We start from the raw sequence: 25,903 nt of genomic DNA, 5'->3' as shown, positions 1-25,903 counted from the left end.
TCAGAGCTCCTAAATTACGCAGGTAAACGAATGAAGCTAACCACAACAGCATCACCATAATCAACAACAACAACAACAACAACGTTACTCACCCAACAGGGTAGCCTTTGGATAGAAGCAAGACAGTGCGACCGTGACAGATTTGTACTTTCCTGTAAGGTGTGACACAGTGTTGGTGGCGTTGACTGTTACCCAGAATTCGTCAATAGTAGAATAATTGTAGCGTTGAATGATTTTGGTGGTGTTATCAGCCTTCGATTCATATTTATTTGGTGGTTTGGACTGACAGTGGCTTCCGAAAAAAAACAAACCCTGTCCGTCACCCATATCCATTTTGACGCACGTTCGAGTGCCAAACCGAGTAAAACCAAGCGTGAAAGTGGTAGTCCTGTTCACCTTCACGGGACGACCTCCGTCATCAATAGTGAGGCCTTGGACACTTTTTTCTGTTTTAAGTCGAAAGGACTTGGTGATACTGCTCACCAGGTTGTGTACTGTCACATTTGTCCAATATTCAGCTTCAGTTTCTGCGTACTTGTGGGTGGTGGTCGACACGCTGGTATTCTTTACCGTGCCATCGTCAAACTTCCACAAGTAAGTTAAATTTGTTCCCTTATCGGGCATAGCAGTAAAATTTACTTTGTGTTCACAGGGGAAGATATTTTTCTCTGGTCCAAATCCATGAATGTTCGACCCGAAGTCACTTGTGGTCGTCCAAGTATTGAATGACACTTGTGTGACGTCATCCTGAATTATAAGGGTAATAGAGCGAGTTGCCTCAGAAACTTCATTCTGGGCTCGAAGCTTGACAAGATAAACGCCTGCTGAGACAATGTTACTGCCTGTAGTGAGGAAAAAATCTCCGGTGTCTGTTTTCATCTTAGTATAATTGATCGTTGTTCCTTCGGCCTCCAGATGAAAAGTGACATTGGTACCGTTTGCCATCGTCCAGTTGATAGGATTGTTCTGGCCACGAATCTTAGGAGATATGTAGGGTAACTCAAGATCTTCAATTGGTTTTTGTACAACTGCGTACAAAGTATCGTTCATTTTGCTGTTTCTGTTCGAACAGTTAACGTAAACCTCGTAGCGTCCCACTTCGGTGTAATTGTGGTACACTTTGAACTTCAGATTCATAAAAGGGGTCCTGTCTGCGGTGACACCATCCGCGAAGTAAGTCAGATTGTAACAGCTCTTTCCAAAGAAGCCGAAGCTGCCATCTCCGTAGTCAAAAAGGCATTCAAAATCGGAAGCTTCAGCTAAAGACATCGTGAACTCCACAGGGTCACTAAGATTCGTGGCAGGGCTGGTCACGCTGAGCCCGACCAATGGAATCACTGGCTTGCACACCGTTACAGTGCTGTTCAATGTGACGCGGCTGATGAAATTAAACACTGTAATATTCAGCACGTATTCTCCATGAGTAGTATAAGAGTGGTTTCCAATGGATTGACGCAGTGTCAGGTTTGTTTGGTCACCAAAATCGTAGAAATATTGCGGATCTGTTCCGTTGACGCTCACGTGAATTCTGAGTGTCCCATTCACTTCCAGACATTTGGTGTCATACGTTTGCTATCAAGAAATCGAAACAAATTTCTCGTTAGCTTGGTAATTTACACGTTAGCACAAAATGATTCACAACGAACTTTCCATTAGATTAAGGTCGAAGTAAAGTCATAACGATCCTCTTCAGTGCTTCTTGATCTTCGAGGGCAAGGGGCGTCTTGGGTGTCTCACTGAGGTGAATTGCAAGTAAAATGAGACATAGTTGCGGTAATTAAAAAGTTGGACCTTTCATCAGTCGCCAACGATTAGCGTATCGCAATTGATTCTCGTTTTTCTCGGTTCTGATTGGATGACAAAGTTACCATGATATCGTAGCCATATCAGGCCAGTGGCTTGACATCGTTGGATATCGGAACAGTAGACACAGCGTCTGATTGGATATTTCCGAATTTTGGTATGGCAAAAAATAAGGTAAATGATTTCGAAACTTATGCAGAGAAAACTGCGCTGTTAGATAATGATGAGAGCTTTCAGTTTGTTTTAACGAGTGATCGATAGTGTGTGGCCGATGTCTCTGTTGCTCGGGGAGTACTTGACCCATGTTTGGGCATAGGGGATCCGCCGAGGGTTCAAAATCCTCACCCTGTTTAGGACAAAAATACTCTAAAAGCCCTACCCTGTAGGATTGCACCCTATATTTTAAGGCCCTGTTTAGGACAAGAGACGAAGGTCAGAAATCCAATGCAGGAAGTCATACATGTTAAGGCGCAAACAAGGGTATAAAGATCTTTCGAAAGGTATAGCAAAGCGGAAGAGAGCTCTAAAGAGACAAACAAGCAACCATACCCTGTTTAGGACAGAGGCACGTAAAATTGCACGCCCTGTTCAGGACGGTGAGGCCAGAAAGCATACCCTAACCAGCGGCATGTCCCCATACAAGCAAAATTGGGGGTACCCCCCACCACTCCCCCGGGCTCTGTTGCAGAAGCATAGCTGTATTTTGAGTTTACTTACTCACCTTCACGGTAAGATTCCTAATTGGATCTTGTACTTGCGCTATACTACTGGCTGTCATGGAATCCAGCAAATTCCGTGCCTGGATCGTAACATTGTAGTGACCGGCCGTGCTGTAATTATGCCACAGGGAAATAACAAAAATGTCCAATATGTCGTCCACATTCACAATCCAGACAGGCTCGGAACCGTCACCGAAGTTAACAGTAACATTAACATTGCTTCCGTTCCGGATTTCGATGCCAATGTTTGTCGGGTATCCCGTTTCTACCGGCGTAATGTTCTTGACAAATCCAAAACCATTGATTGGCGTAACCACCGAGATCTTAAAGTTGAGAATGGCCTCGGAGAAAAAGTTTTTTGCTACTAAGAAGACGCAGAACTCGCCCTTGGACGTATACCTGTGTGAGATGGTGCGGTTCGTAGTGTTTTGGACCGTGGAGTTGTCACCATAATCCCACGAATACCTGAAATATAAACACGATTATCATCACACTTGTTTTCCTAAAGCGGTTACAAGGGTACTACGAGGCAAACTGGCTAAAACTTTAGGAAAAGGATGACTTCATCTCTCTTGACGAGTGACAGACGGTCAACATTTTATAATAAACAACCAGAAAGAAGATGATTATCCTTTTTATTTAGCAACTGATTAACCGTCCAAATTTTAAACTATCGCGGTACAGTTCAGCTATGTCTTATTCTAACTGCAATTCAACTTAGTAGTGAGATATCCAAGCCTTTTCCAACCCTTGGAGATTCAGAGGATCGTTATTACTTTGCTTCGCCCTGAAAATCCACCCGGACGACTTTGTGGGTAAATCTTCTGGTTGACGAATACTTTAATACGGCTAATTTTCTAAAGGAGGTGTTTTCTTAGAGATATTGCAGCTTACACAACACCATTGTCGCGCACGTCTCATTTTGAATGTCTACTAGATTCCAATTTAAGTATGACTACCCTAGGCAGAGAGGGCCGGGGTCACTCACTAATTCATGTCCTTTAAGCGTGAGCAAAGAGCGACTGTTTTCTAGTCAGAACTCCTGAACTTACCGTTATCGACTCTACTCGTAGGCGAAACGTTAGAAATTAAACGAAGATTACGTTGTACGTCCAAAAAAAAAACTTACATAACACCGTGTCCTTTGTGAGGTTCCACCGCAAACTCGGTCAGTTCATATGCACGTGTCAAGTTTGGGTACGACACCCGGATTGGTTGCTCAATGGCGTCATAAACTTTGATGTTCTTTTCGAGAGAGGCCATGTCACCTCGCTGGTTGTACATCGAGAGTTTAACGAGATGGCCTGGGTCCGGGTTGGATGTAGGGAAAAACTTTGACACTGTTTTGTTTGGACATTGAATGGTCTCGTTGTCGTTGAACTCCCACACAAACCTGGTTAATTAAATCGTAAAATTGTCTTTGAACATGATCTGGAACTATCGAAAGCGAAAATGATTGATTGGGCCTCACATTTGCCTCCAAGAACAATGTGTAAGCTTAAAATACAGTGTATAACAAGGTATGTGTCAGCCAACGGTCGAGGGGGCTAGTTTAAAAATGTCTAGCTACTGTTTCCAGTATGACATTTCCTTTTTATCATTGGAGGCTACACGAACATTTTTAAAAAAGCCGCCATTTTTAAGGTTCTGTTATGGTGTATGCGCGCAGTGAACGCGACCGGAAACCGTGGTGATTTTTTAGTGAGGTGATTGCTTTTAAGTGGCTTACCTTTTTATAAATATACCTAAAAACACGTAAGCTCCACGATAAAGTGATAAAAATTTAGGCACTGCAGCTGGCTTAAGTAAGCGAGCGAGTCAATGTGAAATTAAGGAGTGGCGACTGACAAAGCTTCGAGAACATGAAGTCAACTTACGTGTAGTTGCTTTCATCCGGCACTTCTGTAATATTGGTTCTAGTGAATTCCACTGTACTATTGGCGGCTCCAATTTCAGGATTGGATTCGAAATCAAAGTCGACGACTGAAACATAAAAAGTATTACAATACTAAGCCGTGGACCAAAAAACAAACAAACAAACAAACAGTCAATCAGTCAGCATCCAATCAGTTAGTCAGTCAGTCAGGTTAGTCAGTCAGTCAGTCAGTCAGTCAGTCAGTCAGTCAATCCGTCAGCATACAGTCAGTCAGTCAGTCAGTCGATTGTTCGGTCGGTCGGTCGGTCGGTCAGTCAGTCAGTCAGTCAATCCGTCAGCATACAGTCAGTCTGTCGGTCGGTCGGTCAGTCAGTCAGTCGGTCAATCAGTCAATCAGTCAGCATACAGTCAGTCAGTCGGTCTGTCGGTCGGTCAGCCAGTCAGTCAGTCAGTCAGCTAGTCAGTCAGTAGGTCAGTTTGTCCCCCTGCCACTTGATGGCGTCGTGTTCCGTGGTCTCGGGTTAAACTCATCCATGCTTTGTAAAAAGTCAACCAGTCAGATTTTAGACACATTTTCTGTATATTTATAAAGCACAGCAAAGCTGAATACTATGAAATTAAAATAATAATAGTCTCTGATTAAGAAATCATTACCCCCTCCATCCACACAACAAATAAAGCTTACATTCTTGAGCACTCAGAGAACAGATCTGAGGCATATCACGTCAGCTGTTTAAACATCTACCCCCCAGCTTCGTTAGCACAAAATTCCCGAACCTTTCAGTTGGAACCTTCACATTGCTTTGGGATGGACATTCATCCATTTTTAGCCAATCCGGACTGTGCTCCCCAGTTAACTCGCGCAATCTTTATTCAAAAAGTTATTTAATTAAAATCACGAGCCATTATCGAATAAAGCTACCTAATATCTCGTCGAAACATTCGCTGGATAAAACGCTGACGCCATTCTCGACCATCACGTACACGTCATTAGTCCCGAGTTGTTTGCACTCGATCGGGCCCTGGGTCCAGTTCGTTGTTCTGTTTAAACGCCAGAAGACAGTGTACTGGGTTTCTGGAAGGACTTGTACACTGACATTCAGGGTCTGGCCACGTCTGCAAAGTGTGCTGCTGACAGAGCTTGTCTAGAAACAAACCAATCATGATAGTAGATGATAACACTGTAAGATATACTTGTTCACCATATACTACTTATCGCTAGGTGTCGCGTATACACTCCATAACATCTTAAACGTCTTCTAAAGGAAGTGGTCTCGCTTGAAGGTAAAGAATGAATGAATGAATGTATGGATGAATGAATGAATGAATGAATGAATGAGTGAATGGATGGATGGATGGATGAATGAATGAATGGATGGATAGAAGGATGGAGGGATGGATGGATAGATGGATGGATGAATGAATGGATGGATGGATGGATGAATGGATGAATGGATGAACGAATGGATGGATGGATGGATGAATGAATGGATGGATGGATGGATGAATGAATGGATGGATGAATGGATGAATGGATGAATGGATGAATGAATGGATGGATGGATGAATGAATGGATGGATGGATGGATGGATGAATGAATGGATGGATGGATGAATGGATGGATGAATGAATGGATGGATGGATGGATGAATGGATGAATGGATGAATGGATGAATGAATGGATGGATGGATGGATGAATGAATAAATGGATGGATGGATGGATGGATGAATGAATGGATGGATGGATGAATGGATGAATGAATGGATGAATGGATGAATGGATGAATGAATGGATGGATGGATGAATGGATGAATGGATGAATGAATGGATGGATGGATGGATGAATGGATGAATGAATGGATGGATGGATGAATGGATGAATGAATGGATGGATGGATGAATGAATGGATGGATGGATGGATGAATGGATGAATGGATGAATGAATGGATGGATGGATGGATGAATGAATGAATGGATGAATGAATGAATGGATGGATGGATGGATGAATGAATGGATGGATGGATGAATGAATGGATGAATGGATGAATGAATGGATGGATGGATGAATGGATGAATGAATGAATGGATGGATGGATGAATGGATGAATGGATGAATGGATGAATGGATGAATGGATGAATGGATGAATGAATGGATGGATGGATGGATGGATGGATGAATGGATGAATGGATGAATGAATGGATGGATGGATGGACGGAAGTCTTAACTAACTAACTAACCCTTGAACTCAAACCTGCAATACTATATAGATTAATTTGTAATTTAGTATTGTAATTTATGTCACGTAACTCTGCAAATGCTCAATATAAAAATCTCATTAACAATCTTGAGAGCCATACTGGCAAACATTGGCGAGATCCCTATCAAAAAGGACGATGGCAGATGTTCTCCCTGTGCGGTCCCGAGCAAGTTATCGATACATAGTGACCCTTTTTCGTTGCGTTTTTTTTTTGTTTTTTATTCCTCAGTAAATTGAGTAAGAAATACATTTCTCACCATATTCTGGATTGAGTCCCTGACCTCCACTGACTTCGAGTCACTCTGGCATCTAGATGATGCATTCCCTGACTGAAGTGTGATGTTATAGTTTCCTGGACTGATGTAAGAGTGTGACGCAGTCTTTTGTGCACTATTTAAACTGTCAGTAGTTCCATCTCCGAAATTAACCGTGTAGGCAGCATTACAAGAATCCTGCACGGTTAAATTAAAAGTCTGGTTTGTTCTCAGGATATCGGACGTTATGTTAAAGAACGCTGAAAAGCAACAGAGAAAGCTAACGTTATATGGGCAGCTTAATGACTGCCCCCCGCCCCCCCCCCCCGGCTAGGAAACAGTGAATTTTGTTCCCCCTTCGCACCCTAATGGGAGCTACCTTGGGGACGAAGTTGCGCGGTTTTTCGAGGCAGATGTACTGATTACGCGCGCTCTCTAGAATGTCTGTCCCAACCCACACTACGCGGGAAGAATTTGAAACCTAGCTTTATTTCTACGGTTAGGCCCACCGTCCACATTAATCCGTCACGAAAACGGAGCTTTTCGAAAACGCTCTTCAAACCGGGAGATTTGAAAACGCCAGGTTTGCGTTTTTGTGTGGACAAAAAACATTTTGAAAACGAAGCTTTTCAAAAATGAGGTTACGATAGTCATGACATTTCCCTGCCCGAACTTTACTCAAACGCAAATCCAAAATGACCGGAGATTGTTGCAGTTTTAAATTCCTCCGGCGTAGCGTGGACAGCTGGTTCTCCAAAGAAGCGAAGAGGAACCAGGGGACATGGAGACATGTAAAGTAGGTTGCGTTATGACTCTACCTTATTCCACACTGCGATTAAAGATCTCTAAAACACGCAGTCCATTTACTGGTCATTTCTGCACTGAGCATGTAATCTTTACATTATAGGTATTTAGCGAGGTATTAGTAGATTCTATTATGCCTTTTGGGACGTTAGGGAGTTTGACAAAACCACAAAGGCAACGTCGACGAGAACGTCGCTAAACAGAATTCTTAATTGAGCAATACAATTGCTGTGCAGGTGCGTTATAATTCTTGGTACATTTCTTTGCCGTCCTCTGCAAAACAACTTAACATGAAAGACCAAATTCTGCGTTGTCTAGAAAACATGAACCACGAAGGCTAATTTTTTAAATTTCTCTTTCGAATTTAACGGTGCGTTCCATATTCAGTTTGGAGGAAAAAGACTAAATGACTTTGAGTATCGCGAGATTCATAGCTAAAATATAGATTTTTTAATCGACGTTGTCCTCGGTGTCGCCGTCGTGACTACTTAAATTCCCCAATATTACCATTTCAATGCCGAACCGGTAGTCAGTTTGTGATATATTATTGATTAAGCTGGTTTTACATGATGATAATTTTTCAAGTTGCGCAAATTTATATATTATTCATCAGCGTGAGGACGTTTTCGCCTTGGCTTAAAAATTTGAAGCTGGTTGCACGACCTCCATGTTAAAAATATTAATTCTCCATTTACTGATTTCATTATTTTTATAAAGTATCAGTTCAGAGAATTTGATGAAACCTTCCGAAGTTTCTCGGACGAGAACGGAATCACGCTTGGAAAATTAATTTCCGCAGAACATTCGAGCAATAATGGCAAAAATTAAGTTACCAAAAAAACCTCATGGCATGGTAATATTTTGAATACAATTAAGAAGAACTTTTCGAGACTGAAGCTCTCAAGCTGACCCCGAGAGAGAATTGAACTTGAAGTTATCCATATTTCAATTCAAACAGACGTTTCGCGTTCGTTAAAAACACAATAACACACGCTTTAAGCGTTCTAACGAGGTTTGACATTAACTTTTCCAAGAATGCTTGAGAATTTAATCGCAGAGTCAATTAGAGAAATGAACTAATAGTGAGTTGTTTCAAATAGTATTCTAAAAGTTACCGTGCTATGAGTAGATTTTCAGTAAATAATTTTTGCACTTATCGCTCAAACTTTGAGTGGAATCCGTTTCAAGTGTAAAACGCATCTTCAGTTTTACCAGTTAACTGAAACATTTATTGAGGGCAATATTTAAGGACAGTTTCTGTTTCCATTTCTACTTTTCCCGTAATTAAAGCCCTTTGCGGTTTTTGATATTTCAAGTGCTAGCCTCCAAAGTGATCACTTCTCTGATAATTTTCATTCGGTCTTGGACCATCATCATGGACAACAAATTTCTCGTGCACGATGCCACCTACTCTCTACGCTTCGTCGCTTTACAAGGAAAACAAGATATTCTGGAATAAGTTACCTTCAACGGACATTATCCACTGCAACGCCTGCGGCAGAAAAAAAATATTATGCTGTAAGAATAAGAAACTGACTTAACTTGAAGATATCTTAATTGAGGGGGATTATATTTCTTGCCTTTGGCCTAAAGGATAGCTGACGAAAAGTGTTTAAACAATGGCTTAAAATCGTTTGGTATCTCACAATATTTTACTCTTCAGATAATCATCCAACAGAATAGGTACTTGTGGGGAGAAATTCCCCTATTTAATCAGCCGGTAGTATACAGCAACATAAAGTATACCATCAGTTTACAAAGAACTGTATCTCACTTCGTATGACCCCTGAAACACTATTAAAAACAGTGCGTGGTATGTTTTAAACCTGAGCTATCAAAATAACATATTTCCTAATTTTTTCAATACTTGTAGCTGTCATTTAGTGTTTCACCAGGTTCTGGCGCCTTTAGTCACCATAGCTTTTACGCATACTTTTCACAAGATGTCTGGTTGTAACTTCTGTACCAAGACTAAAGCGAATGAGTCCAAAATAAGAAAATACGTTATAACAATGTTTTTTCGTGCCGTACGACTAGATCAACAATATTTTTTTCCTGTCGTTTTTTGCATTTTTATTTTCTTGTAATGATATCAAAATAATAAACGTGTACTTTGTGCTATAAGAACCCTACCAGCACTGTTATCAGTCTTTTCACGACACAAGACAAAGCGCAGATTGTCTCAGCTTCCAATCCGCCGAACTAAGGTGATTCATATATGAAAACAGCTGCCGAATTTGTGAAGAAGGGTGGCTAAACTTGGCTGACTCACGCTTGAACCTGATAACCTTGTCAGTAGAGCGATGATAGTAAAATAATAGCAGTAACAGCTTATAGCTTGATATGTAACATCGAAGCTGTAACAGTTTAATAAATTGGTGTCTTTTTCTTATTACTGCTACAGTTACTAAAAGAATTAGGAGCCGAAATGAAAGCTGAAATGAGAGCTGAGAAACAATTAAAATATACGAGGATAGTCTCCATGAAATTTAAAAGCCTTAGGTTGCAGAGTTCGATCAAAATTTTCGCCACTTGTCTAAAAATGTTCTAAAACGAGCTAAATTAATTGTTCCCCATGAAGGAGATGGGCTCCAATTATGACACGAAGGTCCTTCTTTGAAAAGAAATCCGATGTTAATATTCTGCCAGTCTAAGCGAATGAATTTTGAATACACCAATGAAATATGAATGTGTTTGCAAGTCTAAATGTTTGTGTGAAAGCACTATATTTTTGGCTCATAAGCCCGATTCACTTTAAAAACTTTTTCCAACGATGTTTTTTTTTTGATCGCATTTATACGCTAAGAAAATTTGAGAACGGATCTGACATTAAAGCTCAAAGTGAACTGAAAGTTGTTGACGTGGTTTAGTGTTCGGAACGTAACGGAAAGATCGCCCTCGATCTTGAGTTATCTGTAAGCTTCAGTACATTACAGAACGACCATGCAAACCAAAATAATATATATCATCCTTACCTTATAATATATATTAAAATATTTAGCCAGCTTACCGATAAACACGCTCCGAAGAATAAGCACCTTGCGATCTTCATGTCCATTCAGTTCAAAGCTAACAAGTTTACATTTCTTAAACAGAACCTGCAAACGAAAAAAAGAAGTTGTTTACATTTAGAGGAACTTGACTTCATAGTCATTGTTCGAAAAATCAATTCACCCTCTTAGTAATATTCGTCAAAATTTGTCTATAGATTCTTACCGACTTTATCGAGGCCCGGACTGAAAAGTTGACTTGTTTAATAGTTGTGTCTTGTTTTGGCAGTTGAAATGAAGAATTTAATGACTTTTCATTGTAATTCTAATCAGCCAATACAGGTGGCCTCTCGTTAAATTGGTTTGTAATCAAGCGGATCACACCAAAAAATGCCCAAACTGTAAGCTTTATCTTTTAAGAAAATAATAAAACAAAACTAAACCATCTTATATGGGTGGATCGACTCCTGGAAATGTTAAAGGAAGCACATAAAAGCGACAAACAAACAACGGCTTATCAAATCGTGTTTCTTTCCCTTAATCTATACTTCTTTCAATATTGTCTCGAATTATTCCCATATTCTTCCAAAAATTTTAAAACGTATATGTGCAAATAAAATCTTTAGGACATTCTTCAACCATTACTTGTGGTAAAACGAACGAGTGCGTACTGGTGTATGTTCGCTGACAAACTGACTGTTTTAAAACAAACTTTTGCAACTCCTCAGTATTCGTTAACATTCGATACCATTCATATTCATGAAAGGAGCTGAATGTAGTCATTAACTCGAGAATTGGTCAAATAGTTCTCTTTAAGATGAGTAGTTGTGCCCTTTTAACTCGAAGCTTAGGTCCAGGGTCTGCAAAATTTAACGATAGCTGTAAAATGAGGTGAAATTTTAACTGATAGCAGAGAAATCAAGAATTAACTGATAACTGAAATTATAGCACCCCCATTAATACCCTGACATTAGTATTTATTGAAACAGAAGCAAAGCTTTTTAAAAAACTGTACTGAACAAACCGATCCCGACTAATGAAGACACAAGGTCCCTACACAGCTTTTGAACATTTTAGACTTTCAATGTCAGGTTGTGTCTCAGTGAATTCATTGCTTAAAGCCCCGCGTTTCGGATTCACTAAGCTATTAAATAATGCTTGGTCACGTCGTGTGTCAATTATATTTTGGCCAGTTGCCATTATATGTCTCTTACAGTTCTTGGTCAGATCTTACTACCAGCAGGTACTCGACTCAATGCTGTTAACTTTATTTTAGTCTCAACATTCGTATGCTCACAGTGCACGGAAAAATTAAGTCATATTTGATTGGTTGATTGCTGCCGCTGTCACTCTGTCTCTCATTTAACTTTCAGTTGAATATATCATATAAATAGCTAACTACTCACACAAACTGCTTGTAGAATTGGTTATTGCTGTTGCTGTTTGTAAATTTTATTTTTCAAATTGCTATCATCTTACAACTTAAGACAAGAAAGCGTGTCAAAAGAACAAAAACAAACAAACAAACAAACAAAAAAGCCAATATAGGTTGCTCCAAGATTAAGGGTGTTAAGCTTAGTCAATACCTTCTTCGTTCATGGTTTTGCATTTGTTTTAAGGTGGCTCAAAACAGTTTCCAGCACTTAGAATTTGATTGGTCATTATAACCACTCATTATCACTTGATTCAGTCATGGTATCAAAAAACCGCCTCAACATCGGTAAACACGTTGCTATCATTTTCGTGACGCAGTAGGTTATCATAGCAACAGTATGACCTGCTATAAACACCCTTAATTTTAGCTTTAGGAGTTTATAATTCAAAAACGACATGGTGAAAATTTTTAAAATTATCTATCAAATTTTGATAAGCATGATAAAACGCAACTTTCGGCAAAGTTTAAAAAATTCTCCACATAGGGTCCAGAGCCACCTTAAATTTTCACAAATTTTAGGTGGCTCTGAACCCCATGTACAGAACTTTTTTAAACTTTGCCAAAAGTTGCGTCTTATCATGCTTATCAAAATTTCATAATGTCAAAAAAATTTCAACGTGCCGTTTTTGAATTATAAGTCCCTACAGCTGTAATTAAGGGTGGTTTCAGTTGGTCATCAAGTGATAAGGAGTGGTTATAACGACTCATCAAAATCTAAGTGCTGGAAACTGTCTTGAGCCGCTCTAAAATCGCACTTTTATCAACATGAACACAAGCAACGCTTTCATCTTTATCATCTCTACACTGAGGAATGGTTGAAGAATTCATGAAATTGTTAAATATATTAGCATAGGTAATCATATGGTTTTTCTCGTTCAATTTGGAATTAATTTGCACGAGTGAGTTCTTCAAAAAGCTGAAATTGCACGAGCCGATCAAGCTCACGCACCAGGTGCGTGAGCTTGATCAGTTATTTTCGGCACTTCGCACTGAGGAACGGACGTCAGCAAATTAACGGCATTAACTACTTAACGACAAAACCGTATGATTACTTATAAATAATATAAACGTGAAAAAATTTGCGTGGAGGAAGTTCCGGAAGACCTTTCTTGAAACCATTTTTTCCCATTCGAGAAAACTTTTTTCAATGTTTCCGCACAAAATTTTCGTCAACATTTTACGTAGTATCACTGGCTTCGAAAATTTCCTATTGTCTTTCAGCCAATCATAATCCAGAATTACAATGTGTAATTTGCACTGGTGTTACACTTTTTGCACGGGTGTTAAACTTTTTGCACTGGTGTTACACTTGAACTGCACTGCTCTCAGCCAATCAGAATCGATAATTTTTTTTTCATGTATATTATTATAGTACTTAACTTTTCTCGGGGCATCCCAAATAAACCTTATTTTTTCTTTTGCTTCAAAAATGATGAATTCCTGAGAGATTTTGAAACATTACTTGGCTTCTTTCAGTCAGAAAAAGAGACTCTTCACTAAATTATAAAAAGAAACATGTCTGTCATAATATTACTATTGCAAAATAATGATGCATTATTTAGAAATCTTGACTCACTACGGCATCCTAAAACCGTTAATTGCGCTAGCTACATGTTTCTAACCAATTGTCTGAAAAAATTCCACGACTGAACATTTCTTAAATTTCAAGATGACTCGGTCTACACCACATTTTGTCAATATGGAGCTGGAACCTTTTCATTTTCAAAAACGTGCCCGGAACAAAAATTATCCTTGTTTGAATATTGATGGAAGCGCAACACAATGTTTTGTTTTCAAGGCCAATGAGATGTATCTACTAGAAGCTGTCAAGAGTCCTAATACGTATTTGACGTTGTTAGTGTTTAACAAAGTGCAAGATCGTCAAAATTCGAAAGTGGAGCTTCCAGTTCTGTTTGATTTTACGTTCGATTTCTACCGAATCAATTCCATAGCACGGCAAACTATGGTAGCTGTGCTTATCTTGAACACCGAACAGCCCATGACAGGCATATAGGAGGCCATATATTTTTGTGTGAAAATTTTCCCTGAATTAACAACTTCTTTTGTGGTAGGCTTGAAGTTTTTAGAACGTTTCTTAGGGTTTTGTGCAGTAACACCTGATTATGGGCACCTGCACCAGTTGCGTGAGGTCGATCGATCAGTTATTTTCAGTTATTTGCGGACGTCGGCAAACTAACGACATTAACTACTTAACGACAAAAGATATTGTTTATCTTGCCTACGACTAAGTCTGCCATTGGCTAGTGTAATTACAACCAAGTAGAACATGCCAATCACTTTTCTTAACTCAGCGTTACGGAACATGAATATTTCATATCGGGCCGATGTTAAATTTTTGAAAAGGACTAAAATATTAATTAAAACTTCCAGGGAACTTCCTACGTTAAAAATTATTTCGCTTCTAGGCATCCCCCTAGCAATAATTGTGAGTCCTCAAGAAATTTTCCCCTATACGAAAGGTGTTGATGGTTGTTAAAGATCATCTGCAAGGCATCTGTTCCTAATATACACACACGCATCATGGAAATTTGTTCTTATTTTTATATTTTAATTTAAAGTGTGGCGTAGTTGTGAAGGGGCTAATCGAGAGAGGGTTTTTTTTTCTCCTTAGTCATTTCAACAAAAGTTTGCGGCAAGACAGGCATAAAGTTGAACATCATTGAGAACGAAACTGCGAATCGACAAACAAATAAACACAGTAGGTTTTATTATATTTGGACTGTCGGCTATGCTTAAAACTTCCTCAGTTTTCTCGGACTCGAGGGTTATTAGAAAAGGCCTCAAGGAATTTAAAATGCAGTTAAACTGGTTCACCGAACCAACACTTAACAATGAAAGAATGAAAAAACGTTTTGTTTTCGAATTCACTGGATATAGGTATACTTAGTAATAACGTGAAATATGACTTTTCTATATCAGATTAACTCGAGTGCATGATGTTTAAAGTATCCCGCAGGAAAATATCAAGTGCTGAAGAAACTTCCAAAGGGAGCCTCTGAAGAAAATAACCAATCGTTATATCTCACAATAAATTCCAAATTAAAGGATCTTATAGCTATCTTTGAAAGACAGTATTACAAAAATTTCCTTTTTCCGATGGTTCCGTTGATTAAAAACATCCTTTAAAAACAGGAAATAAGGTTGTGGAATAAACTTCGCTTGCATGTCTATAAAAGCTTCTTTTACAAAGCTATTTCAAGTAAAACGGAATGTGGTCTAATAGGACCGCGGGATATCACAGAAAAACGCAATATTTGAAACATAAACGCAGCCTTACTTACTCATAATCAGTCACATCCTACAAAACAAGTGTTTCCGAAAGCTGGGTTGATGCGTTTGAAGTCAAAAATCAACTCCTGTTCAATGTTTTTGAAGATTGTTGAAGAGAGCTGGACGTTGCTTTTTCAGGCCTTGCCAGTATATTAATGAAATACCGGTGGCAACATGCATACGTAAAATTATAGTGTCAGGAGGCTGTGACATTGTGACGAAATTAATTAAAAATTGCAAACAAGATAAATTTCACCTGCTCTGGAGATATGGCAGATAAGAACTGGTCGTTTTCACAAAACTTCTAGAAGTAATGAAGGGTTATGCGTAATTGCAGCTTGCAATTAATAATGTGAGGTGAAAGTATGATGTATAGCAGATACCATATTAAAACGAGTAACAGTTTGTTTTTGCCCTCTCCAGTTGAAAATAATTCTTTATTTGTTTTCTATTTACATAGTTGTTTTGCAAATTAGAATGACGTACCCTGTTTAAGGAGAAGTCGATAAAGTGACAAGATGTTCCTTCATCTTGAAAACTGATCAGCAAGTTAGGGATGCTATGCTAACGCACCACAAAATTATTCGTGACGATCAGAAAGTAAAAAAAAAAAGAGAGATGCCTACTCGGGCCTTAAGATGAGTCGTTTAGAAAGCTCAAGATTCAGAGTTACTGGTCCCGAGGAATGACGCATTCAGCCTGCTAGGACGTGTCTAGATGGCGAGGCTGTTTTAATTTTTGATGATTCCTCAGTTCTCAGGGTATCTAGCAGATCTCGGATGTCAACTCTCAGTTACAAAACGTGTCATTTCTCTGCTAATGCTCGGAATACACAATTTATTTACCGTGACGATGCGCCAGATGTTGGGGATGAGGGAGAGGGGATTCTGTTTTAAAAGCCAGGTAGCCTCGAGTCATCTGGGAATTGCTAACTGTGTAAGAGGGTGGGGGAGTGAGGTAGGATGTAGTTTTGTTACTTAGACATGTCACAGAACTGTTTAGTAGGTGCGAAAGTAACTTCTCCCTTGCTTATATTTAATTTGGGCTTGACCTCAGCTACTTTGAAGGCAGTGGTAGGTAGCCTTTTTCATATCATCAACCTTCACGAGCACCCCAAGCCCCCCTTCCCCACCCCCAAAGACTCAAGGCGCAAAGAGTGATAGTAATTAATTTTCTGGGTTACGTTAAGGCAGCCCGAAGAGTTTAGTTGAATATGATGTACAGCAGACATTTCGGCATACCTTTCGTGCCAATTTTTGGGTCTATATTCACTGAAGGCGTAAGGACGTCGAGAATGTGCTCGCCCGAGTAGTTAAGTTAATTTACATAAATGTTCTTTTTGCAAGCTAAATTGAATCTTCTCGGTTCTTGCCGAGGTTGATTGGGAATGAGTGACCTTGTATTGCGTTTTACTTTTCTCTGATGTCATAAGAAATGGTAGGTTTTGTGACGTCACCAGGAGACTATCAAAAGCAACCTAAAGTCATGCTTCAAGGTATCCTAACGATTCCAACAGTTAAAATTTGAAATTAATAGAGTGCTTATAAAGCACAGCAAACGTTGTGCATCGCTCAGGACTGACCCATTTTGAAGCTTAAGAGAATGGTAACTCAGAGATTGCCTATTTCCAGTTTGTCAGTTTTTTAATTAAAGGGTCTTCATATAATATTTCACTTGTACTGATATAGTGCGACAGGAACAGCTAAGGGACAAATGCGTAAACGAACTGAATGAAAATTGTCAAGATGAGGACCTCCATGAGCTTAAGTGGCAAAGGCACGTTACTAGGCCTAAAATGAGCCACCAACCATCAAAGTAAGGGATTTTCACCTTAACAAATGAAGGAGGACTTCAATGGGTTAAGCGGATAAAATTTAATTATAAATTGGTTAAAGATGTTACGTTTAAGTGTCACTTTTCAAAGAAGTGTCTCTTAAAGAAGCCTGAAGCTACCTCAGGAAGAGTGTATTTTTATAGTTTTCAAGTTCATCGTCCCGAGAGGATTTGAGATGGCGCAGTGGTGACAGCACTCCACCAACTCTTCTTCAATCCCCACCAATGTAACCAGAGCTCAATTTCGGCCTGGCGCAATATACGTGGGTCGAATTTGTTGTTGGTTCTCGCTTTGCTTTATGAGTTTTTCTCCGAATTCTAAGGCTATCCTTCTCTCTTGAAAAAATAACATTTCCAAATTCCAAATTTGGCCTGGTTAGAAGACCCGTATGAAAACCAGCTATGACTGATGTGGCTTCCTTTCTAAATGTTTAATAATTATTTAACGAAGTGAAGGTTTCCTTCACTTTAAATGTCAGCTTGAATATTACGTGATACCTTATTTTAGTGGCAACCGTAGTAAAATTTAAACCACCAACCGACAATTTCATAAAAGAAAGTTTTTGCCGTTATCTTTAAGAGGATGTGCTCAAGCGTCAAAAGTAGACATCGAATAAAAAAAATACGGATGATAACTGAGCTGATGTGGCTGAAAATGTGAAGTTACATACAAGATATCAAGGTCTCAAAGAGGGTATAACCGTACAAACAGGGTCTCAAAGATATTAGGGGCACTTGCCATTCAACCAAAAATTCCGAAAATATCGAACCGGGGACAGATGGTACGGTAATTTCCCGAGAAATGTTTCCAGAAAATCCGGCAAAAGTGAATTTCCAAACAGTGAACCATTCAAACGAAACTTTCGGAAATTCAGGAAGGAAAATAAAATGGAACGGACATTTCCGGTAATAAATCTCCAAAAATTTGAATATACCTCGCGAGGTTGTTCTGTTTTCTGCAAATTTCGGAATATGCTGTTCCATTCGTCACAGTGCACTGGAAATTTCCGGAAATTTCCAGGGTCTCAATGACATGATGTGTCAAGGATGTAGTGAGCGATTATTTTGAAACCTATGTAAAACTGCTATTTAAACGAGCTGCATCACGGTTTGGGCATCTTTCGTCGTTTGTAATGTGCTAATCTTATCCATCTTTAACCATCTCTGTTCCTTTATGGTTTGTTATTAGGGAGGTTAAGCATGACGTTAACGGCAGACGGCAAACGGCAATGATAACTTCTGACTTTGAGTTCTTTTCTTTTACTCCGTAAATAAAGCACACAAAAATAGAATAACGCCTCCTACTATTCATTGCAAATACAAATAATTTCACTCTACTGTACACACAGCTGAAGAGAGACGGCAAAAGTTTCATTTTTGAGTTATTTTTTGTGAAAAAAATACCTCTTAGTCTGCGCGTCGGGTATGTTATGGACGGGTCAATGGATGAGTGAGTGAGTGAGTGAGTGAGAGATGTATGTATGTCACACCAATCATATTGGATCTACTATAAACAGCCAATCAAATTTCTTGCTGTAAAGGTAAATAGTATGAGAGGCGATTTGATACCGATACAGTTCAGAAAGGTCACATTTATTCTTCTATAAAAGAGGAGGAATTATTCATGTATTAGGCTTATTTCGACATCTTTTGAGGCGAGGATTTTGTGGGCGGGTTTGATAAACATTTGTAATTGGATAATCAGTCAAAGAAACATAGTGTTTGGCATATAACTAAGAGCGTGCGATGAAGGGTGAGCTTTTCCCATTAGATAAAGTTTTCAATTAAATGAGTCTTAGCCGCTCTGCTACTAGGTTTAAGATTTGAATGATAAGAACAATTGTATTTTAGGGGAGCGGAATGCACTACTGGGAATTTGATGAGGTTGCGACCAGGTTCAAATCGTTTGCATGTTGTATTGAAACCTAAATATTGCTGCAGAGTTCGTAGTAAGTGTTCCGGACGTGAAGTCAATGTCAGCATCCATTGACAAGGTTCACGGTGAAAAGCGAAGAGACTACAATAAATTTGGTCAACAGAACAAAAAGATATTTAATATTCTGTGACGATTTCACAATTATAATGATTCTTGTTTACCACTGGAATGAGAAGATACGTTTGAAATGAAACTAAATCTTTTTTCTTCAATGTTATCAGGGTTTTCGCTTTTTCACATTAATAGCCAGCACGAATTGCAGTAGGAGAAAAAGGAAATAATTGTTTTCGTTCATGATAACTTCAGTGAGGTATATGAAGTCTTGGGCGTTTTATTGTATTAAACACAAGGACTTTGGTAATTGAAAAGTAAAGACTGACGTGTATGTTGCCGGTTTGTGATTTTTAGTCCGGTTTGGAGCGGAGTGTGACAGTTAGATACATACATTGGGTTGTTTTAGAGTGCATAATGTTCAGTGTGATGGTGGCTAGTTATGAACGAGATGAGTCTTGAGTTTTGAAGCAGTTCATGAGTTAGTAGTATGCAAATGGCACAAGATATTTTTATTTTTAGTTACAAAGGGTAACTTGATACTTTTGTTTTTCACAACGAGTAAAGTCAATTAGAGGTGACAAATTGTCACGACTTGTTCCCACGAGATGTTTGCTACTTTTAGTTACAAATGGTAACTTGACACTTTTGTTTTTTACAAGGGAGTAAATTCAATTAGAGCTGACGAATCGTCACCACTTGTTCCCATGAAATGTTTGGACAAACAAAACAAGATATTGCTATTTTTAGTTACAAATGGTAACTTAACACTTGTTTTTTCACATGGGAGTAAATTCAATTAGAGCTGACAACTTATCGCCTCTTGTTTCCAGGATATTAAACAAAAAAGAAGTCAACATCTTCGGACAGTTTTTGAGTTATTTTTTTTGTAAAAAAAATACTTCTTAGTCGGCGTGTCGGGTATGTTATAGACGGGCCAATGGATGAATGAGTGAGTGAGTGAGTGAGTGAGTGACAGATGTATTTATATCACACAAATCAGATTGGATCTGCTATAAACAGCCAATCAAATTTCTTGTTGTAAAGGTAAATGATATGTGAGAAGATTTGATCCCGATAGAGTTCAGAACGGCCATATTTATTCTACTATAAAAGAGAAGGAAGTATTCATATATTGGGTTAACTTCGACATTTTCTGTGGGTTAGGCTGAGGATTTTAGTTATGAACGAAATGAGCCTTGAGGTTTCAAACAGTTCGTGAGTTAGTAGTATGCAAATGGAACGAGCTATTTTCATTTTTAGTTACAAAGGTAACTTGATACTTTTGTTTTTCACAAGGAGGAAATTCAATTAGAAGTCACGAATCGTCGCGTCTATTCCTTAGGACATGTTTTAGATTTGAAAGAGTTCTAACATTTACAATAGTAAGTGCAGGTAACGATTGTTTTGTTCTTGTTGCATGCAAATTTAACGAGATATGTTTAATTTTTAGTTACAAAGTGTAATTTGACACTCTTGTTTTTCACAAAGGAGTAAATTCAATTTAGGCACGCGAGGCCTGCAAGAGTTATTTCCCAAGAGATGTTTGCTATCTTTAGTTACAAATGGTAACTTAACACTTTTGCTTTTTATATGGAAGTAAATTCAATTAGAGCTGACAAGTTATCGGCTTTTGTTTCCAGGATATTAAACAAAAAAGAAGCTTTCATTTCTGGACGGTTTTTACGTCTCTGCAGTAGCAGTTTAATAGTTTTATTTGATGACATTCATTTCAGTCCCATATTTTTAAAGGTAAAAAGTATGAAAACTGCTCAAATGTTCTTTGAAGACTGCGTGGCACCAAGTTAAAGTGCAATTTAATTAAATCAGACTTTCAACGTGTCAGAGGGGTATTTTTTCTCTTTCTTTCTATTTTCGGTGAAGTAGTGTTGTGTTGTGTTGTGTTGTGTTGTGTAAAAAGGGTAAACTTACGACTCGTATAAACTGCGAAAAGGTCTCTTAATTAACTTGAGTATTTTTGAGCAAAAATTCCTCTTGGGAGTTGGAAGGGTTATGTGATCGGTGAGTGAGGGAGTTATGCATGTGCGCGTGTCACACCAATCACAGTGCGGGTTGTATCAAAGAACGAATCAAATTGCCTGTTAGAAAATAAGATGGTATCTACATTAATCTGGAGACGTGTCGGATTACTGTAGTTTGTTCAGTCAAACATTTTATGGCTTACTATTTAGCTATCTTACCATAACCGATGTAACATCGCATGTACATCATAAATTCCCAGTTTCTTTCTTGCTGTACATCGTAACCAAAAACACTTGTCAAATTAACCAAACCATTACTGTAAACAGCTCCATAAATGCTCATATCTCCGACACTTCACAAAAAAAAAAAAATAACTCTTGCACGCCTTGCGTGCCTATGTTTGTCGTTTGCCGTTTGCCGTAAACGTCATGCTTAACTTCTGTATTATCTCTTTGGTGTTTTTCTACCTTAGGTAACTACTATTTTCAGGTTTCCTTCAATTTAATGTAGCTTGTGCGTGGCCTAAATAACTCAAAATACCGTGACTGAGCTCCTTTAAGTGCTTTTTATCTGGGTTGCTATTGAAAGATCAGGATCAGAATTCCTTTTTCTGCCTTTGATCGACGTGTTTTGTAACTCCCCATCGGTACTGTTCTAAACGACCAGCATAACGTGATCACGGCCTTTATTCTTATAACTTTGGATTTCCTCTTGAGTCAGCGATAGGAAATGAGGTCAAGGGAAGCAGTGTCGCTGTAGTCCCGGAAATTAAGAACCATGCTGTTTATATTTTGGAGCCTGGAATCTAGGTCTTTCTTCCCAGACCCCAGGTAAAACTAACGGTTATCGTTCTGTGGAGCCCTCAAGTAACACATATTTTTTTCTGTCCTGAAGTTTTGCAGTGCTACATGTATGTATCGACGGCCGGAGCAGTAAAGTCAATAACTCCTTTGCATGGAACCCTGAAAAATCCATGTTTTGATCCATTAAAACTTTTCCATTCTTAAATTCGATCCCTCAGCTGCGGGGAAGCCAAATTCCACAATCGTTTTTCATGTTTTTCAGAAACAATTAGAGTAAAATCATGATAGTGCACCTGGTTTTAGGCCCCGTCTACACCACGGCGGAGCAGTTTGAAAACAGAGTTTTCACTCTGGAAACGCATCAAATGTTTTCCGCCCACACCGCGCCAGGGGAATTTCAAAACATAGCAATCACCGGCCATTTTGGATTTGTGTTTGAGGAAAACTCGGTCAGGGAAATCACGTGATTATCGAAACGCCATCGTTTTCGGTAAGCTGCGTTTCCAAATGTTTTCTGTCCACACGAAACTGGTAAAAAGCCGGCGTTTTTCAAATTCCTCCGGTTTGAAGAGCGTCTTTTTCGAAAAGCTCCGTTTTCGTGACGGATTAGTGTGGACGGCGGTAGGCCTAACCGTAGAAATAAAACTGCGTTTTCAAATTTCTCCGGCGTAGTGTGGACGCTTCCTTAATGCAATGAACCTAACACGATAAAAAAGGAACAAAATAGCGTATTTGCTTAAATATACACCGATTTATGGCGCATGGCTATAAAATATAACGGTTACTTGAGCTTTAGATCCGATAACTCGAGATCAAACAGTAATTTGGCGACCACAGGTTACGCAACTCCAAAATAACAAACTCAAATTTAACAATAAATGAAAATAAGTAGTTCTTCCAATAAAGACCCGAGCTGAACGTTTTTACTATACGTAAGCGACATTGATACAAGTACATTTAACGAGCACATCTTTACACTCCGTAACCGTGTTGTTTAACTTGTTAGGTCTATAAAGTAATGCACTGCAGAAAGCTTGCTCTGGAACACCTGCAGGCAAACTAGATGAAATTTCGGGAAATTTCACCTCGGTTAATAAGCAGCAATTTCAACTACAGTATTCATATTGATTGTAATCAACTATCTTGAGTTTCCTCTCTTTGCACGCCTGTGAGAATTTTATGCAATGATACATAGGACTCTACCATTTCATGTTTGATTGCGAACAAACAAACAATAACTAACTAAAATAAAAATTATGAAAATCCTTAAGAAGATCTTGCGTAATAAAAAGAATACTCGGAGCTGAGAGCGTTGCAGTGTGAACGTCAGAGAATTTCTTGATTTTCGACATCAACCGAATCTCAAACGTGATATGTATGGAAATTATGAATTAGTGCTGATGGCGAATTTTACACGTCTGTTTTTCTTTTCCCTCGAGGGGCTGACACTAGTTCGCTTCATTGAGACGAAATTGTGTAGAACATAACACGAAACGCGGTGAACAAGCCGAGAAACGTAAAAGTTTGTTACAGAGTAAAAACTTACCAATTCAACCTCAAGAAAAACTCGGCATCCTGTCTTTTGCTTCTGTAATGTGCAAGAACTTTTAACTTTGTACTTCTGAAGGCGAAGAAAAGTTGATTTACAAAACAATTATTTTAAGTTAAGTCATGTTTTTGGCCTATTTTAGTCAAATTCTCGAAGCAATGTCCAGGAAAACATTACCTGCAATTTTGGTTTAGACCTCGGCGTAGTAAGATTCGGAAATTTAGTTCTTTGGCCTTTTCTGTGTCTGAGTTTAACAATATTTTATCTTGTATTGTAGAGATGCCTAGGGAAACACATAACACCTGCTCTGCTAAGACAATAGGCAGTCATTTCATTTCAAAGCCTCTCTATATATCAGATAGAATAAAAGACAACAAAGCAATTTAAATGACCTCACGTAGGAGTGGCGCGCGAGTCAAGTTGATTCAACAAAATTTACACTAGAGGCGACAGTGATAGCTGCTCTCTTTACAGCCGTCAATCTATAATGTAAACTAACTAGTACCCCTGAAAAGCAAGTCCTGTAGAACTTACGCCTTCTGAAAAATTTCTTGATATTTACACTTTGAACAAGCCCCGATAAATCGCGGAATTCTCGTATTTATGCGAAGGTTTAGCCTCAGTTTAACTGGATATCAATTTAAAATTTTCACATCGTGAGTCTTATCAGACATTCAAGAAGACAAGCTTGTTTGTATGTCGAGACAATTAAACATGTTGGAAGAAAAACATTTCCAACGGTCCTGCGACGAAAAATGTTACAGAGGAAATTCAACACTGCATTAGTATAGTGGGTTATAGATCAGAATGAGTGTGGTTTCTATTTCGCTTGGGTTTCGAGGTATAGTGCAAAAAAAGTGTCATTTGTTTACTTTGATTTTGTTTGGTTATATTTTTGAGCATTCGTCATGTAACGACGTTATTAAACCAGGAACGGAAATCGGGGAACGGGGAAACACTTGTCAGAGGTTTCTCAGATAAAAAGTTTCAAATCTTACCCTTTATGCTAGCTCTAAACCAAACCCCCCGCCTTAACTCTGACCTTCCGGGTAACGGCCTGAGACTAATATTCTAGCCCTATTTCTAACGCGAGCCCTAATCCTTATCCTAACCCTAACAACAACCCTAGCCCTTACACCAAGACTAATCCTTATACTAACTCTTATGTACTACCAACATTCAGAGCTTGTTTCTGAATCACCTGGCCCCAGTTGTTGGAAGGTTGAATAACGCTATCCAACGGATAAATCGTTATCCACTGGATAAGTTTTAACAAAACAAACCACGCTATCCGGCTGAATAGTGATTTAAACGATTTCGAAGAACCCGGGCCTGAAGATTTAATTTCTATATAATACCGCTGAACAATGGTTTCGCTTCTCCGTTTCCCGTTTCCCGTTTCCCGTTATATTTGTAATAACATCAGTTGCTTACTAACTTGGTTCATTGTGCTGTTACCCCAGTTTGGTGGTCGAGGGTCAAGCTTTCCTACTAATTAATTATTTCAGAAACTAAAACCATGATTTTTAGTCTTTGCTTCCATATTCCGGCCCCATTTTCTGAAATAGGTAGTTTAAAGGGACAATGTCTTGAACTGCGCATGTGCAACGTTTCAGCGGAAACTTGAAAAGTTCAGGCTGAATCATTCAAGTTTGATTTGACAAATTCAAAATGGTGTCGACTGGTGGAACCAGCCAACGTGGGTGAACAATAAAAACTTTTGGTTGAACGGGTCTAGAGATCGCTAACACTAACGCCCAAGGCAAGAGAACTATTATACTGTTATACTTGTAATTCGGTTAAATTGTAAGAGTACAAAGAAGAACATATGGATACTTCAATGCCATTCCATGACCGACAGAATCGAGTCAATATGAATCGGGGCAAACTATCTGATAGTTATAATCTAACTCATATATTGAAGGAATGCCATAGGGACCTCTCGTTGAATAAGATACAATTTGTCTGGAGGCTTCAAGCCCTCCATTTGGCGAAAATGTTGACAAGAAATGCTAATTTTATGAACGATAATTAATTATTTGAAAACTTCGGGCATAACTTCAGTCGTAGTTAAAAGTTTAGAAAGTGATGAATTTTTATTTTTGGAGCCTAAGCAGTTTTAACACGTATATTTTATTTCAGTGATGAGAGTAGAAAGTTGAAATGATTATCTTTTTGTCGCAATATTCAGTAGTAACGCTACAAATGAGTTGAACCATTTGAGTGATGCTTGAAAATTCTCTCAAATTTGCGCAGTTTGAACAAATTTTCAAATGTCTCGAGTAGTGTATATATGTCATTGGCCGGCTGG

At 38.7% G+C, this 25,903-nt stretch overlaps 1 protein-coding gene across 3 annotated transcripts in view; it reads right to left on the bottom strand.

Moving 5' to 3' along the window:
* LOC145466305 (polycystin-1-like protein 2) overlaps positions 1 to 24,113 on the bottom strand; it is a 48,006-nt gene extending 23,893 nt beyond the window's left edge. Inside the window, exons 1-10 of one of the 3 annotated variants that reach the window (XM_081450012.1) lie at positions 23,770 to 24,113; positions 23,590 to 23,664; positions 10,732 to 10,819; positions 9,186 to 9,213; positions 6,921 to 7,177; positions 5,321 to 5,543; positions 4,400 to 4,505; positions 3,652 to 3,915; positions 2,525 to 2,987; positions 93 to 1,572 (exon numbers count right to left, since the gene is read on the bottom strand). In XM_081450012.1, coding sequence (XP_081306138.1) covers positions 93 to 1,572; positions 2,525 to 2,987; positions 3,652 to 3,915; positions 4,400 to 4,505; positions 5,321 to 5,543; positions 6,921 to 7,177; positions 9,186 to 9,213; positions 10,732 to 10,779 — 2,869 coding nt within the window. In that variant the 5' untranslated portion in view covers positions 10,780 to 10,819; positions 23,590 to 23,664; positions 23,770 to 24,113. Of the gene's footprint in view, positions 1 to 92; positions 1,573 to 2,524; positions 2,988 to 3,651; positions 3,916 to 4,399; positions 4,506 to 5,320; positions 5,544 to 6,920; positions 7,178 to 9,185; positions 9,214 to 10,731; positions 10,820 to 10,937; positions 15,082 to 15,448; positions 15,599 to 23,589; positions 23,665 to 23,769 lie in introns of those variants that run through there. The other 2 variants (XM_081450010.1, XM_081450011.1) reach the window with 2 other exon arrangements.
* Positions 24,114 to 25,903: the final 1,790 nt, after the last annotated feature.

Source organism: Orbicella franksi, chromosome 13 (genome assembly GCF_964199315.1).
Source record: "Orbicella franksi chromosome 13, jaOrbFran1.1, whole genome shotgun sequence".
Taxonomy (NCBI): domain Eukaryota; kingdom Metazoa; phylum Cnidaria; class Anthozoa; order Scleractinia; family Merulinidae; genus Orbicella; species Orbicella franksi.
The sequence above is the reverse complement of the archived record's forward strand: the minus strand, read 5'-3'. Positions and strand labels throughout refer to the sequence as shown.